The following is a 16222-nucleotide window of genomic DNA, read 5'->3' on the forward strand; positions in this document are numbered from 1 at the left end:
ACTGAATTGCAATATAAAACACAACATGAAAATTCTCCCTTTGGGGGATTCCCTGGTGGCGCAGTGGTTAAGAATCCGCCTGCCAACTCAGGGGACACAGGTTTGAGCCCTGGTCCAGGAAGATCCCACATGCCGCAGACAACTAAGCCCGTGCGCCACAACTACTGAGCCTGCGCTCTAGAGCCCGCAACCCGCGACCCGCAACTACTGAAGCCCGCACGCCAGGACGCCTGTGCGCCTAGAGCCCGTGCTCTGAAACAGGAGAAGCCATTGCAATGAGAAGCCCATGCACCGCAACGAAGAGCAGACCCCGCTCGCCGCAACTAGAGAAAGCCCGCGTGCAGCAACGAAGACCCAACGCAGCCAAAAATAAAATAAATAAATTACTTTAAAAAAAGTTCTTCCTTGGCCTGCAAAAGATTTGCTAAAAACTAGTCCAAACCAATTTAGCCCCTTTTAAAAGAACCAAAACTTTTTATTTGGAAATAATTTCAAACTTACAAATAACTTGCACAAATAAAAATAATGTTTTGTATATGCCCTTTACCCAGATTTATTTATTGTTAACAGTTCACCCCATTGCTTTAGCTTTATCATCCTCAATCTATTGTCAACCTGAAAAAAATAAAGTAGCAAGTTATTTTACCAGCAAAATGAGTTTATTCAGGAATAGCAGAAGAATTACAGTTCGAGCAGAGAAAGCTGTGGTGAACCACAGGCAAGTCCGAAGAGGTGGACAGCAGGTCAGCTTTTATTAAGTTTCAGGAGGAAATTGGGGAGGGTTGTTTTGAATAAAAGTTTATTGGAGAAGAACAAGACTTTGAGGTTGTGGTGGTTTCTTTCTTTTCTTTTTTTGGCTCTGCCACAGGGCATGTGGGATCTTAGTCCCCCAGCCAGGATCAAACCCACGCCCCCTGCATTGAAAGCACAGAGTCTTAACCACTGGACTGCCAGGGAAGTCCCTGTGGTGGTTGCTTGTTGACTGCAAGCAGTGGTTAGTGGTTCTTGCTGAGGCAAGGAGGAATCCTCCTCCCTTTTCTTAAAACCAGGAGGTGAAATTCCCATGTCAAAAAATGTACTCTCCTGTCCCAGAAGGAAAAAAGTAACTTTCTTATCATCATGCATAAGACGTTGAGACCAAGAGAACTTTGTACAAAGAATTCTATATGAACAGACCTTGTTAAAATAATTTTTATCTTCTTTCTTCCTTCTGCTTATGCAGGCTGCAATGTGTGGTTATATGCATGAGAGCTCTCTCTTCTGGGCTTTCTGAATTCATTTTAAATAAAGTTTTCCTCTATTTTCACTCTATCTGTCTATCCATTCAACCATCCATCCATCCACCATCACCCACCACTCCATCCTAACCCAGTCACCAGGGACAAACCAAAGTCAGGTTTATTGACTCACTGCAATGAAAGAGACCACGTCCCCAAAAAGGAGCTGGATCGAGCTATAGAATTTGGAGGAGGAGAGGAATTTGAATGAAATTTAAGTGAAGCTGTGTTTTAATAGCTTGGGAGCAAAGCAGGGATTTGTATAAATGAGTCAACATCAGGTCTGGACTGCAAAGTGGACTTAGGGTCCTGTTTCCTTGGAAACTACAAAGTTAAGACAAATGTGGCACGTTGTGTCTAGAAGCTCTATCTAAAGCTCTGTATCAGGGCTGGAAATGGAGGCTTCTTGTCTGTGTCAAAGTGACTTACATCTTACAGGCAAGAGTAGGATATTTAATTTTTTTGTGTGTGTGTGGCCGCGTGGCACTGGCTTGCAGGATCTTAGTTCCCCAACCAGGGATTGAACCCAGGCCATGGCAATGAAAGCACCAAGTCCTAACCACTGGACCGCCAGGGAATTCCCTGTTGAATTCTTATGGATATAATTTCAAATAACAAAGTTTCCAAAAGCCTATGATTTTTGAGAACTAAGCTTCTCAGTGAGTAAAATAGCCCTAGTCACCCATAAAGGGAGTTATTGGAACACTACAGCTGCAGCATAGCCCCGGGAGAGATGTTTCCTCTTAACTCTACAGCTGGCTTTATCTGTGTCCATAGATGGATGGTGGGGCAGAGTTTTAATCCCAGCTGGTTTTCATTTCTCAATATACATATATTTTCTAAAGCGTGTAAGGATTAGTTACACACATCATGGCCCTTTACCTTTAAATACTTCAGTGTGTATTTCTTAAGAATAGAGATATTCTCTTACCTAATCACCTGTAATCAACCTCAGTAAATACACCATTTACATAATACTTGTCTAATCTACTGGTGATTTGCCAATTTTGTCCCTTGACCCAAATGCTGTCCTTCCTAGCACTTTCCCCATCCAGTTCAGGATCAAGCCTTTAGTTGTCGTGTCTCCTTGAATCTGGAACATTTCTGTATTTATGAGATTGACAATTTGGAAGAACAACTTTCTCCCTTTTAAAAAAAATAGAAGTTCTTCACTTGAGTTTGCCTGATGTTTCCTTATGAGGATTAGATTCAGGTTACTCGTTCTCTACCAGAATATATGAGGTCAGTGTATCCTTCCATTTTAGGGTCAGTTGAGAGAAGTGTGCAAAGCATGGGATGGCTTATTTTGTTTTAAGTTACTTTTCTGTTGTCGGTGGTTCTCCATGGACATGACTCCTTCCTGGCTTCCTCAGGTCTTTCCTGTGCTAGCCCCCTGTTCTTCATTCATTCATTGGAACAGCCTCTCCTCTCCTCCAGCCCCAAGCCACCACCTCCTCCTAGAATGCCAGCCTCATCATTTCCAGGAGCAAAGTGCTTCTTTTCAAAGTACAGGTGGTTTGTGTGAGCCAGGCCAGATAGCGGCATGAGCTGGGGCTTTGGAAATTCCTTTGGGGAGGCAAGTAAACTTCCCCTCTGAATCTCTCCACCGATTCCAAACACAACTGGACTTTGGTTTCTGATCCTGAGCAGTGACAGCTCCTGGCAGCCTTGTGGGCAGGAAGCCTCAGCTGGGGTGGAGTCGGGGGACAAAGATGACAGGAAGAGGAACACCAGCTCTGCCTTAAAAACAATCTCTTTGGCAATTTTGTAATATCTGATACGTGTAAAATAACAGATATGTAAATATTGAGACATTAAAAAGACCACCCACTAACCCACCACTCTATTTAAAAAGCACACATGATAAATATAATTAACATTGCTATATGTTATATATGAAAGCTGTTAAAAGAGTAAATCCTAAGAGTTATCACAGGGGAATTTTTTTCTATTTCTTTAATTTTGTATCTATATGAGATTATGGATGTTCACTACGCTTATTGTGGTAGTCATTTCATAATATAAGCCAAGTCATTATGCTGTACACCTTAAACTTATGCAGTGCTGTATGTCAATTATATCTCAATAAAACTGGAAGAAAAAATTTAAATACATTTGGAAACATTTTTATTCGGGTGTCTCCTTCTTACTATTTGGTAGTCTTTATGTATTCTGCATACTAATGCTTTGTCAGTTATGCATTGCAAATCTGTGACTTGTTCTTTTACTTTCTTGATAGTGTCGTCTATTGATTAGAAGTTCTTAGATTTAATGTAGTCAAATTTCCAAGTGTTTTCACTTGGTACTTTTGGGGGATCATTTAAAAAATCCTTCCCTGCCCCAAGGTGATACAGTGTTAATACAAAAAGTCAAGAACAGCATGAATAAGGAAAAGCTATTTCTATTTCTCACATGAATCAAAAAAATCCTAAATAAAAATATTACCATTTGATTTCATCAATATATTAAAAATATGATATTTGATGAGGTTATACCAGATGTGCAAGGTTGTTTAGTGTTAGAAAAATCTATTAATTAATTAATTCACCACTTTGACAGATTAATGGACAGATGACAGTCTTCATAGATGGAGAAAAAGCATTTGATAAAAACTTTATTCAACAGATATATTTTTCTGCAATGGGCTAAGCATCTAACTCAAACAGTGGGAAAATAAGCAATAAAGCAAAACCACAGAAACAAATGCAAAAGAAATGATTTTAAAGATATGGGCAGAAATCAATGAAATGAATGGGGGAAGAAAAGAAGATTAACAAAACCAAAAACTAGTTTAATTTTTGAAAAAGTTACTAAGATAAACTGACTTTTAGCAAAATCAAATAGGAAAAGAAGAGATTGGCTGCAGATAAAATACAAACTGTAAAAGAGTAAGTAATATTGACCAAGGCAGAGATATAAAAAAGAACAAAATAGTGATTATGATTAACAATGGGCTAACATTTAAAATCTAGACGAGACAGTTAAATTACTAGAAAAATATAAAATGCTAAAAATTGCACAGAAATAGAGAACTTGAGTAAACCAATAATTACTGAAATATACAAAGTTATAGTCAAATAGAAAAAGAAAGGCGTAAAGACTAAAAGGGAATAGAGAAAGCTGTCATTATTTGAACATGATATAATTACATACCCAGTAAAACCAGTGGAATGAACAAACTATGAGAACAAATAATAGGAAATATCACAAGGTCCCCAGTTACAAGATTAATCTACAAAAATCAATTCCTTTGATTTTCACCAACAATAAACAAACATACAATGTAATTAAAGATACTATTCACCATCCCAACAAAATCTAGAAACCATCTAGGAACTGGCAAATAAGAAAACATAAGATTCTGTGGAAAAAACTTAAAATCTAATAAAGGACCCCAAAATGAATTGAATGAAAGCAAAGACATACTACACTCTTGGTTGGGGTGAGTATATATTATTCTAATGTCAATACCTCACAAATAATTTATAGATTTAATACAATTGCAAATAAATTTCTACTTGGATTATTTAAACAGCTTTATTGAGATTCACATACCATACAATTCACACAATTAAAGTGTACAATTCAATGGTTCTTAGTATATTGAGATCTGTACAACCATCACCACAGTGAATTGGATTTTCACTATCTCAATCCCTATACCATTCAGCAATCACCTCCCTATCTCCCCATCCACTCCCAGACCTAAGAAACCACTAATCTATTTCCTACCTCTATAGATTTGCCTATTATGGACATTTCCATTTATATGAAAGGAATCATATAAATATGTGGTCTTTTGTGACTGGCTTCTTTCACTTAGCATGTTTTCAAGATTTACCCAGGTTGTGGTATGTAAGGTACCTCATTCCTTTTGATGATGAATAACACTTGATTGTATGGACATAGCACATTTTGTTTATCCATTCATCATTTGATGGACATTTGGGTTGCTTCCCACTTTTGGCTATTATGAATAATACTGCTATGAACAAGTCTACAAGTTTCTCTGCGACCATTTGTATTCATGTCTCTTGGATCTATACCTAGGAGGGGAATTGCTGAATCACATGGTCCCTCTATGTTTAACTGTCTGAGGAACTGCCAAACTGTTTTCCAAAGCGGTTGCACCAGTTTACATTCCCATCAGCAGTGTACGAGTGTTTCAGTTTCTCCATAACCTTGTCAGCACTTGTTACTATTTGACCTTTACTTCTAGCCGTCCTAATGGTATGGTTTCCCCATTGCAGTTTTGATTTGTATTTGTCTGATGACTAATGATGTTAATATTTTCATGTACTTTTGGCCATTTTTTGTACTTTTGGGAAATGTCCATTCAGATCATTTGCCATATTAAGAAAATTGTGCTATTATGGATAAACAACAAGGTCCTACTGTATAGCACAAGGAACTATATCCAATCTCCTGGGATAAACCATAATGGAAAATAAAGCTTGGACTTATATATACTACCAAATGTAAAAATAGATAGCTAGTGGGAAGCAGCCGCATAGTACAGGGAGATCAGCTCGGTGCTTTGTGACCACCTAGAGGGGTAGGATAGGGAGGGTGGGAGGGAGATGCAAGAGGGAGGAGATATGGGGATATATGTATATGTATAGCTGATTCACTTTGTTATAAAGCAGAAATTAATATACCATTGTAAAGCAATTATAATCCAATAAAGATGTTTAAAATAAAAGAATGTATATATGTGTATAATGGAGTCACTTTGCTGTACAGCAGAAATTAGCACAACATTATAAATCAACTATACTTCAATAAAATTTAAAAAAAAAATTGGGCTAGGGACTTCCCTGGTGGTCCAGTAGGTAAGACTTTGCACTCCCAGTGCAGAGGGTGCAGCTTTGATCCCTGGTCAAGGAACTAGATCCCACACGCATGCTGCAACTACTGCAACTAAGAGTCCACATGCTGCAACTAAGACACGGTGCAGCCAAAAATAAATAAATAAATAAATCTTTTTAAAAAATTGGACTATTTGTCTATTTGTTATTTTTTTAACATCTTTATTGGAGTATAATTGCTTTACAATGGTATATTAATTTCTGCTTTATAACAAAGTAAATCAGCTATACATACACATATATCCCCATATCTCCTCCCTCTTGCGTTTCCTTCCTCTATTTGTTATTGAGTTGTAAGAATTCTTTATGTATTCTTTTTTTTTTTTTTTTTAGTTCTTGTTTTGGGGTTTACCATATACACTTTAATTGATCAGAATCAGGGTCAGATTTATACTAGGTTAATTTCAGTGAGACATAGAATTGTTACTCCTATATAGCTCTATTCCCTTTTTTTCTCTCTCTGTGGAATTATTTTTATACATATTAATGTTACAAACCCAACTATACATTGTTATCATTAATATTCTACCATCTGTAGTCATTTCCTTAGCCCAGTATAGCTTTCCTCCCACTTACCTCCTTTGGTTGTTATAGGCAAATATATTACATTTCTATATGTTATAGGCCCAACAATACATTATATGCGTATTATTTTATACAATTGTTTTTAAGTTAGTTGAGAGAATACAGCAGAAAAACTATGCATTTATACTATCTTTATAATTACATAATTACCTTTACTAGTTTTTTCCTTTGGATTCACATTACCACCTGGAATCACTTTGCTTTCAGCCTGAAGAACTTCCTTTAGTATTTCTTATAAGGCTGGTCTACTAGCAAGAAATTCTCTGTTTTATCTGGGAATGTCTTTATTTTGCCTTCACTTTTGAAATATAGCTTTGCTGGGTATAGGATTCCTGGTTGATAGTTTTATTCTTTGAGCGCTTTGAATATGTTACACCACTGCCTCTGGCCTCTAACATTTCTGATGAAAAATCAGCTATTAATTTTATTGGGTTTCTTTGTATGTGTAAAGTCATTTTTCTCTTTCTGCTTTTAAGGTTTTCTCTTTTTCTTTGAGTTTCAGCATTTTTACTAGTATGTATCTGATTGTGAGTCTCTTTACATTGATCCTATTTGAGTTCATTGAGTCTCCTAGATGTGTAGGTTGGTGTAATACATTTGGGAGGTTTTCAGCCATTATTTATTCAAAAAACATTTTTCTATTCCTTTCTCTCTCTTCTCCTCTGGTATTCCCATTATGCTTATGTTGGCCTGTGTAATGGTGTCAATAAGAGCAATAGTTGTTACACCATCTGCTAGAGACCTTCTATATTTGGGTCCAATATTTAAAAACATAGAATGGTTAGGAGAAAAGAATTGCCTATTCATCATGTCAATCCTTTTAGCTTTCTTGGATTTTAAAATAGTTAAAGTATAAAAAGGGTGCAAGGGATTTTGGGGGCGATGGAACCATTCTGTGTCTTGGTTGGGGTGGCGGTTACACAGTGTATGCATTTGTGAAAACCCTAGAATTGCATCTAAAAGTGTGGATTGTACTGTATGCAAACAATGCCTTCATTTTAAAAATACTTAAAGTAGATGTTTTTTCCTTTTTGTCTCGTATGAAAGATACAGATTTGACAACCTTAAATTTAAAACCTCTGTGTATAAAAAACAACTCACACTAAAATTAAAAGAGAAGAAATAGACTTGAAAAAATTGTACCTTATGTGACAGAAATAATGTTAATAATCTTATCATATAAAGTGACAGAAGAGGGAACACAACAGTTGGATTCCAGGAGGCAAGTGGGCAAAACACATGAAAAGACAGTACCCAAAACAAGGAATATAGTGAGTAACCAACCATTTCAAGAAGGTAGTGCATCACACAAGAAATCAAAAAACTCCAGTAAGTCAATAACCAGGAGAAATTTTTAAACTAGAAGACCCAGAGGTGGTGGGTGAGGCCTGCCCTGTTGTACATCCTCATATCCTTCTGGAAAAAAAAGCCAAGATCTTTTCTTCTTTGCGGGCCACTTCTGGGAATCCAAAGAAATAATCCTAAACATGGAAAAAAGATTTACCCCTAAAGATGTTATTTGCAGCACTATGTATAACAGCAAAACACGTGGTGGGAAAAAAATGTTTGTTCAGGAATTCCCTGGCGGTCCAGTGGTTAGGACTCCGTGCTTTCACTGCTGAGGGCCTGGGTTCGACCCCTGGTCGGGGAACTAAGATCCTATAAGCCCTGCAGCACGGCCAAGAAAAAGAAAAACAAAAACAAAGAACACACGGTGGTGGTCGTGGTGTCGGGGTGGGGACGGGGAGAATAACTTAAACTTGTGCTGAGTTGGAATTGGGTGAGAATGTCACAATCACTGCATGGGATACTATGATTTTTAAAAGGTTGAAGAATCTACAGCAGCGGGAGAAATACTTGCTTCTAGAAATCAGTTATGCAAAACAAAGCCACCCACTTGAATATATTATTTAGGATTTCACCATTACAAGAAGCAATCCCCAAATTCAGGCAACGAGTAGCCGGGTGAGAACAATGATCATTTTACCAGCTTCCGGCGGTGCTGGTGTTCTCTTTGGAAAAAGGAACTGGCTTTGATAAAGGAGAACATCAAAAAGGTATATCGCATTTGATCTATTCTAAGAATCACACTGTCTCACATCTTGATCTGTCTGAAACGGGGAGGCATCTTCCAATGACTGGCACTGCTTGATTGCTCCTGGCAAGGCACGGACTCCTGCAGAAGGGGTGTCTGAAGCCTAGAAGAAAATCCTGCAGATCACTGCAGGGCACTCTGAGCCCCTGGGAACCAACTGGGTGTGCATGGGGTGGGGGGATCAGTGGTGAATAAGTCGTGCTTGGAAAAGCCCTGGAAATAGAAATCAGTAGCAGGTCACTGTATGTAATTGCAAAGCTGCCTCCAGAGCCCAGTAGCAATGGTTTTCAGTTTTCGCCTGTCATCTTTAAAGAAACACTGCCTCACCACATCTAGACCAGGGTTGAGGTTGGCAAACCACGGCCCACTGCCTCTGTTTGTACAGCCCATGTGCTAAGCATGGCTTTTACATTTTCATATGATCGCACAAAACCAAAGGAATAATGTTCATGACACATGAAAATCATATGAAACTGAAAATTCAGTGTCCACTAATAAAGTTTTACTGGCACACAGCCACGCCCAGCCATTCACCTGTTATCTGTGGAAATGCTTCCCACAATGCAGGGTTGAGTACTTTTGACAAAATTCAAGTGGCCCACAAAGCTAAAAATATTTACTCTCTGGCACTTTACAGGAAAAAGTTTGCCCACCACTGATCTAGGTGGTACAGAGGATGGTATTTTTTTGTTGTTTTTTTTGCGGTACGCAGGCCTCTCACTGTTGTGGCCTCTCCCGTTGCGGAGCACAGGCTCCGGACGCGCAGGCTCAGCGGCCATGGCTCACGGGCCCAGCCGCTGCGCGGCATGTGGGATCTTCCTGGACCGGGGCACGAACCCGCATCCCCTGCATCGGCAGGCGGACTCTCAACCACTGCGCCACCAGGGAAGCCTGGGTGGTGTTTTACATAATATATGGACATTAATGATTCTGAGTGATCCAGAAGAGTTGAGTCCTCTCAAAAAATGTCATAATATTTAGGAGACAATTGGAAATGTGAACACTGACAGAACTTATTTTGTATGTGTTAAGGAGTTATTTTTTAGGTGTGATAATGTTATTACACATTTTTAAAGGAGCTCTTTCTTTGAGAGACATAAGTTGAAATTTTTACAATAAAGTGATGTATCTGGAATTTGCTTCCAAATAATCTGGTTTAAGGAGAATGGACAGGAATACAGATGGAACAAGATCGCTGAGGTTGAGTGATGCGTACATGCGAGGGTCATTACACTATTTTGACTACTTTTATATGTGTCTGAAACTTTTTAAACAACAAAAAAAGCAGTCAATCAGGAAGAAATTTTACAAACACTTCATTTCTCTTACATTTTCCTTTACATGCACGAACAAAATTCATCTAGAAGAGATCTTTCAACAAATATAAAGTAACATTCCAGGACTTCCCTAATGGCGCAGTGGTTAAGAATCCGCCTGCCAACTCAGGGAACACAGGGTGGATCCCTGGTCTGGGAAGATCCCACAAGCTGCAGTGTAACTAAGCCCGTGCACCACAGCTACTGAGCCTGTGCTCTAGAGCCCATGAGCCACAACTACTGAGCCTGTGCACCACAGCTACTGAAGCTCGGGCGCCTAGAGCCCATGCTCCACAACAAAAAGAAGCCACCCCAGTGAGAAACCTGTGCACCGCAGTGAAGAGTAGCCCCCACTTGCGTGCAGCAACAAAGACCCAATGCAGCCAAAATAAATAAATAAATAGAATAAAAATAAAATAAAATAAAGTAATATTCTGAATGGTAAGAAGCATTGTGTTTGTATTTTGTAGGCTGCGTCTTTTCTTTCTTTGGGGCGCCTATAAAAATGGTATGTCTTAGAGTCTGTGAAAGGCAGCAGGTGAAGCATTCTGCAGAAGAAATACTCATGTTAATCATGACAGCTGACAAGTTTTGAGCACCTACTGTGTGCCAGACACTGTTCTAGCACTTTGCATGTATTAATTAATTTCATTGTCATGACAGCCCTGGGAAGCACAGAGAGAGGGGAGAGGGGAGACAGGACTGAGGGCTCTGCCTGCCAGAAGTGAATGACAGACAGGCTGATTAGGAGCACAGTCATATGTGCACCTCCCACAAACTGTCTTTGCAATTCCTCGGGTCCTCCATGACATGTGTCTGTGGTAACCACAAGTTCAAGGGCACCAGCATCGTCTTTGGGGAAAGCAAGATGTTAAATATCGAGCTTGGATATTCAGAGCTGAATTCAGAGCTTAGTCTGTTTGGTTTGCTATGACACAATACCATGGACTGGGGGCTTATAAACAATAGAAATTTATTTTTCACAATTCCGGAGTCTGGGGAGTCTAAGATCAAGTTTAAGTTACATGACTCACTTCCAGTACCTAGAGCAGTATCAGAGTGACATAATAAGCACTCAATAAAAATATATTGAATGGAAAAATGAATGAAGGGGTCTCAGAGGGAGCCATGGGCTCTGAATAGCAGTGAAAGGTAACTTGTAGCTCTGATATGTGGTCCTTCCTCTTCTAGAAAGATGAATTCTACCTCTGCTCCCAAATGCCATCCTCGGGGGATGGAGTGCCTCCACCAGCTGACCACAGTTATCGTGTCTGTGTCCTTTGTGGTTGGTGTAGTGGCGAATGGGTGGTGCTCTGGATGACTGTTCTTCGAATGCCGCGAACTTTTACTACCATCTGGGTCTTCAACCTGGCCCTTGCCGACTTCACTGTCTTACTGTCCCTGCTTATCACCGTACAGAGTGTAGCAATTGGCCAGTGGCTCCTCAACGATGTGGCCTGCAAGCTTTACGTGGCCTTCTTGGCCCTCAGCTTCTTTACCAGCATCTGCCTCTTGGCCCTCATCTCTCTGGACCGTTGCATCTCTTTCCTCTACCCGGTCTGGTTCTGAAACCAGTGCACTGCGCAGTAAGCAAGCTGGCTGGCTGGCTGCTATCACGTGCTCTCCATACTTGATGTTCCAGACCACTGAAGAACAGAAAGGATGTGTCTCCTGCTGCTTCAATACAGACATAGAGAATAAGGGGAAGGAGAATCCAGCTCCCAGGATAGGAAGTGAGTGGTTTTGAAGAGGAAAATGACTGTGACCATCATTCACTTCCTGCTGGGTCTCTTGGTGCCCTTGGTGATCATCAGTACCTGTGCCCACCTCATCTGCACCAAGCTCCAGCAGGAGGGCTGGGTCCATGCCAGCCAGCCAAAGAGGCTGCTGTTGGTGTTGGTGAGAGCCTTTTTCATGTCCTGGTTCCTGTTTAACATGGCGCTCTTGGTCCAATTGTAGCAACCGCAAGACGAACCTGACCCTAAGATGCTGCTCCTCCTCTGGGCTACCTTTTCCCTGGGCTGTTTCAACAAGTGCCTCAACCCTTTCCTCTCTGTCGTCATTGGCAGAGATTGCCGAGAAAAGTTTTTCCAGTCTTTGCCTTTTGCCTTGGCCAGAGCATTTGGTGAGGAGGGGTTTTTTAGTCAGCCTGTCCCCAAGGTGAAGCCCCCAGGGTATGATGGAAACCTTCGTGTACAAGCTGGAAATCTTCCTGCTTAGGTTGCAACCCCTTCCCTAGGCTGACTTCCAAGACTCTGCCAAATCCTGCCTCTTCTTTCAAGAAGTCTTCCCGGCAATCTCTTACCTAAATCTTTCCATTATAAACATCTACTTTTCCCCCAGTATCCATCCTATCCTTCCTTTATAGTAAGACTCCTACTTGTTTTAAACTATTCACGTGGTTAGCCAAGGAAAAAAAAGACTACATTTCCCAGTGTCCCTTGCAACTAGATATGGCCATGTGACTACTTTCTGGCCAATAGTATGTGAGTGAAAGTAATCAGTGTAATTTCCTTGAAGTGCCCTTAATGGAAGATGCTCTCCATTCCTCCATTTCTCCCTTTCCATTGTCTAGAATGCAGATGTATCAGTTAGCTTTGCAGTGTAACAAACGTCTCCAAACTTAGAGGCTTAAAATAATAACCTTTTATGATTTCTTTGGGTCATCAACTTGGCCTGGGCTCAGCTGAGCAGTTTTCTGTTTTGGCTGGGTTTCCTCAGGAATTTGTGGTCAGTTATGAGTCAGCTAAGTGACTCTGTTTCTGGGAGGGGTTGTTGACCTTCAGCTAGGATGATGGGATTGATCAAGCCAGGTAGTTCTCATCGTCCTGCAGGCTGACTGGGGCTTTTTCACATGGTGGCTGGGGAGGGTTCCAAGAGCAAGAGGGGAAGCATAAGACCTACACTTGACACTTTGCACAACGTGACTATTTTCAAGGGGTGGGGAAATAGAGTTCACCTCTCAAAGGGAAAATCTGCAAAGTGACATTGCAAAGGAGCATAGATACAGGAAAGTGTGCAGAACTGGGGCCATTTTTGCAACCTGCCACAGCATTTGTGGTGGTGAACTATGTGGAAAGTGACTGTGTCCCCATACTAGGGCTGGAATACTTACATCCACGCTGTGAAGAGAGAGATTTCAATTTCTATCTCATTGAAACAACTGTTGTTTTTTTGTGTCTCTGTTATAGCAGCTGAATTAATACCTTAACTATTATGCTGCCAACCTCCGGAACTTGTGTGAGCAACATAATAAATATCCTGGAGCACAGGCTCTAGGCACGTGGGCTTCCGTAGTTGTGGCATGCAGGCTCAGTAGTTGTGGTGCACAGACTTAGTTACTCCATGGCATGTGGGATCTTCCCAGACCAGGGATCGAACCCCCGTCCCCTGCATTGGCAGGCAGATTCTAAACCACTGCACCACCAGGGAAGTCCTCATGGATAGATTTTAATGAGGAAATTAACAAAAAAGAAAAAAGTAGATAGTATAAAGGAGCTGTTCTCTCTGTCTCTCCAACAGTAGTATCCTTTTACATTTGTACCTGTGTACTTTGGTGAACACTCCAAGAAGGCAGAATGGCGTGACAGCTGCTTATAGCCGGGTGACACCTGTCAAGTTGCTTTCACTCTCTATGCCTCAGTTTCCACCTAAGTGAAATGAGATATAACAGCACCTCCCTCAAAGAGCCACTGGGATGATTATGTGTATTGATGTGGGTAAAGCGTTTAGTTCGTACCTGGCACCCTCGGAGGTGTGACGTATTTGCTATTACCTATCTTGTCATCTGTTAGAACAGATCTTTCCTCGGGGACTGGCAGGGTCAGAGGGCGTGTTAGATGTTGCTAGACTCCTGCACAGGGAGCTCCGAAAGGCGGTTTCCCAGAGCTTCGCCAACGCAACCGCGATGTCAGACTCTTTGATCTCCGCCTTCTCAGAGGTGAATAGTGGGATCCCGGTGAGGTTTTTAATTTGCATTGATTTTCTAATGAATGTGGTTAAGCAGTCTTTCAGGGAGACGCTGTGGTTTTCACAGCCGCTTCAGGATTCTCCTGGGGAGATCGTCGTCTTTGACTGGGGAGAGCCTCGCATGGTTGGTGAGGTGGGTTTTGAGACCCAGAGGGACAGCAGCCTCTCCGCGTGGCCCAGCGCGGGAATCAGCATTTCCTTGATCAGCCTCTGTGAAGTGGGTGGGGAGGGGGAGGTGGACGATGCCCTAAACCTCGGATTCTTACTCTACCATCTAGGGACTGGAAATCCTTCTCTAATAAGATTTCTATGAGAATCTAAGAAGGCGATTCACCCCTTCATTCATCCCATGACAGCTCACAAGTATTGATCGTGTCCTGGGCACCAGGTCCTGTCCAGAGCTTTATAAACGTCTGAACTCCACATCGCAACCCTCTGAGGGCGGTAGTACGATTATGCCCACTGATGAGGAAACTTGAAGCTCAGAGAGGTAAAGTCACTTACCAAAGGTCACACAGCGAGTGAGTGGTAGTCAAGACTTGAGCGGTCTGACTGCACGAATCCATCCAATTATGTTTATTGAGTGCCTATCAGGTGAAGGGCGTGGTTCTAGTCACTAAAGATAAAAGGTGAAGGAGACAAAGACCCCCACCTTGGAGGCACAGATATTCCTTGGGCGGGGCCGCCATTCGAGAAGATGGGGCCAACATTACGGGGGGAGGGGCTGACGTTCTTTAGCCTTCAGGGTCCACAGCCTCCACCTCCACGTTGTACCCTGTCCCTACATAGTACTGACCGAGCACATAGTAGGTACAAATCTCTGCCATCCCCTGGGATTCAAGCGTTCCTGACAAGAACACAGCCTCTGCCCTCACGCAGCTCACAGCCTAGGAAAGACAGTCCTGAACCGTAGGACCCTACAGAAAGGTATTTACCTCCCAGGCAGGAGGGAGGCAATTACGCGCTCTTAATCACTACCTCTGTTTCTCTCAGCAAGGAGAGAGGAAAGGCGGCGCCCCGAACCTGTCCCAGCCACGGGAGACAGACAGACTGTCATCAACTGTCGGAAAATAGCTGTCATGAGACGCGTCACCCCCGACACCTGAAACCCTCCCCCTGCGACTGCAAAGTCATAGGTTCTACTCCTGTTGACTGAGCACCGCATGCTTTCAAATTCTCACGCAGCCTTACTGGGGTAGAGACTTACTTACCCGAAGTCCCAGCGGGGTGAAGATGTCAGGATCGGGATTCAAACTCAGCACCTTGGATGTCACGGTGAGCTGTGCTTGGATCTCCCGGTGCCCATTCTTGGTTGTGTGGAATAAAATGAAGGGAAGGCAACGTGACAGCCTTGCGCCCTTGTCTGTGTCATTGTTTCTGTGTCACTGTGTCCTTGCCTGGGACATGGAGGTAATGAATGATGGGCGGCCCTACACCCCTCAGACTCACGCTGACCAAGACCTGGGTTTCTAGAGTGTTAAATGATTCACTCGAAAGTGGGGACCCCCCCACCACGTGCCTCCCCTGTGGTGGGTGATGCTGGGGACCCCGGAGGAGTAAGACCAGAATCCTGATCTCAAAGACGCTGCAGACTGGTGGCAGAGATGGACACAGACAGTGAGAACCAAGGTGGTCATGGCCGTGACAGAGCAGGTACCAGGTGTGTGGCACCCAGAGCTTTAGGGTGAAGCCGTGGGAGGCGAAATAGAGGGCTCTGATGGGTGACAGTGGAACGCCAGGCTGAGGGGCTGGGTCTTTGTGCAAGGGCACTGGGGAGCCATGGGAGGTGTGTGAGCAGGGGAGGGGTAGGGTTAGCCCTGGGTGTAGAAAGAATCTTCTGGGGCCCCCGTGCGGGTGGGCAGAGACCAGAAGAAGGCTGGGAGGGGGAGGGGTCCAGGGAAAGAGGAGGAGGCCTGAGCTGGGACCTCATCCTGGGGGCAATGGGAAGACAGCGCCCAAGCAAACAAGCTGATCTTTCAGTTCACAGATGGGGAAACTGAGGCCCATGCTCAGACCCTGTGTGGTGGCCGCTCCGATTTCCAGCTCTCTGATTTCTATCCACTTGTGAGCCTCCCCATCCTGGGTCCTCCAGGGGAGACCAGGCCTCCAGCT

At 42.5% G+C, this 16222-nt stretch overlaps 1 protein-coding gene across 1 annotated transcript; it reads left to right on the plus strand.

Moving 5' to 3' along the window:
- Nucleotides 1–11166: 11166 nt before the first annotated feature.
- On the plus strand, nt 11167–12361 carry GPR32 (G protein-coupled receptor 32; the record flags this gene model as incomplete). The annotated part of the gene is given in 6 exon segments (XM_081216065.1): nt 11167–11192; nt 11333–11445; nt 11448–11704; nt 11706–11880; nt 11883–12097; nt 12101–12361. Coding segments are annotated over 6 exon segments (1047 nt in total).
- Nucleotides 12362–16222: the final 3861 nt, after the last annotated feature.

This window comes from Mesoplodon bidens, assembly GCF_964165515.1.
Source record: "Mesoplodon bidens genome assembly, chromosome: 18".
Taxonomy (NCBI): domain Eukaryota; kingdom Metazoa; phylum Chordata; class Mammalia; order Artiodactyla; family Ziphiidae; genus Mesoplodon; species Mesoplodon bidens.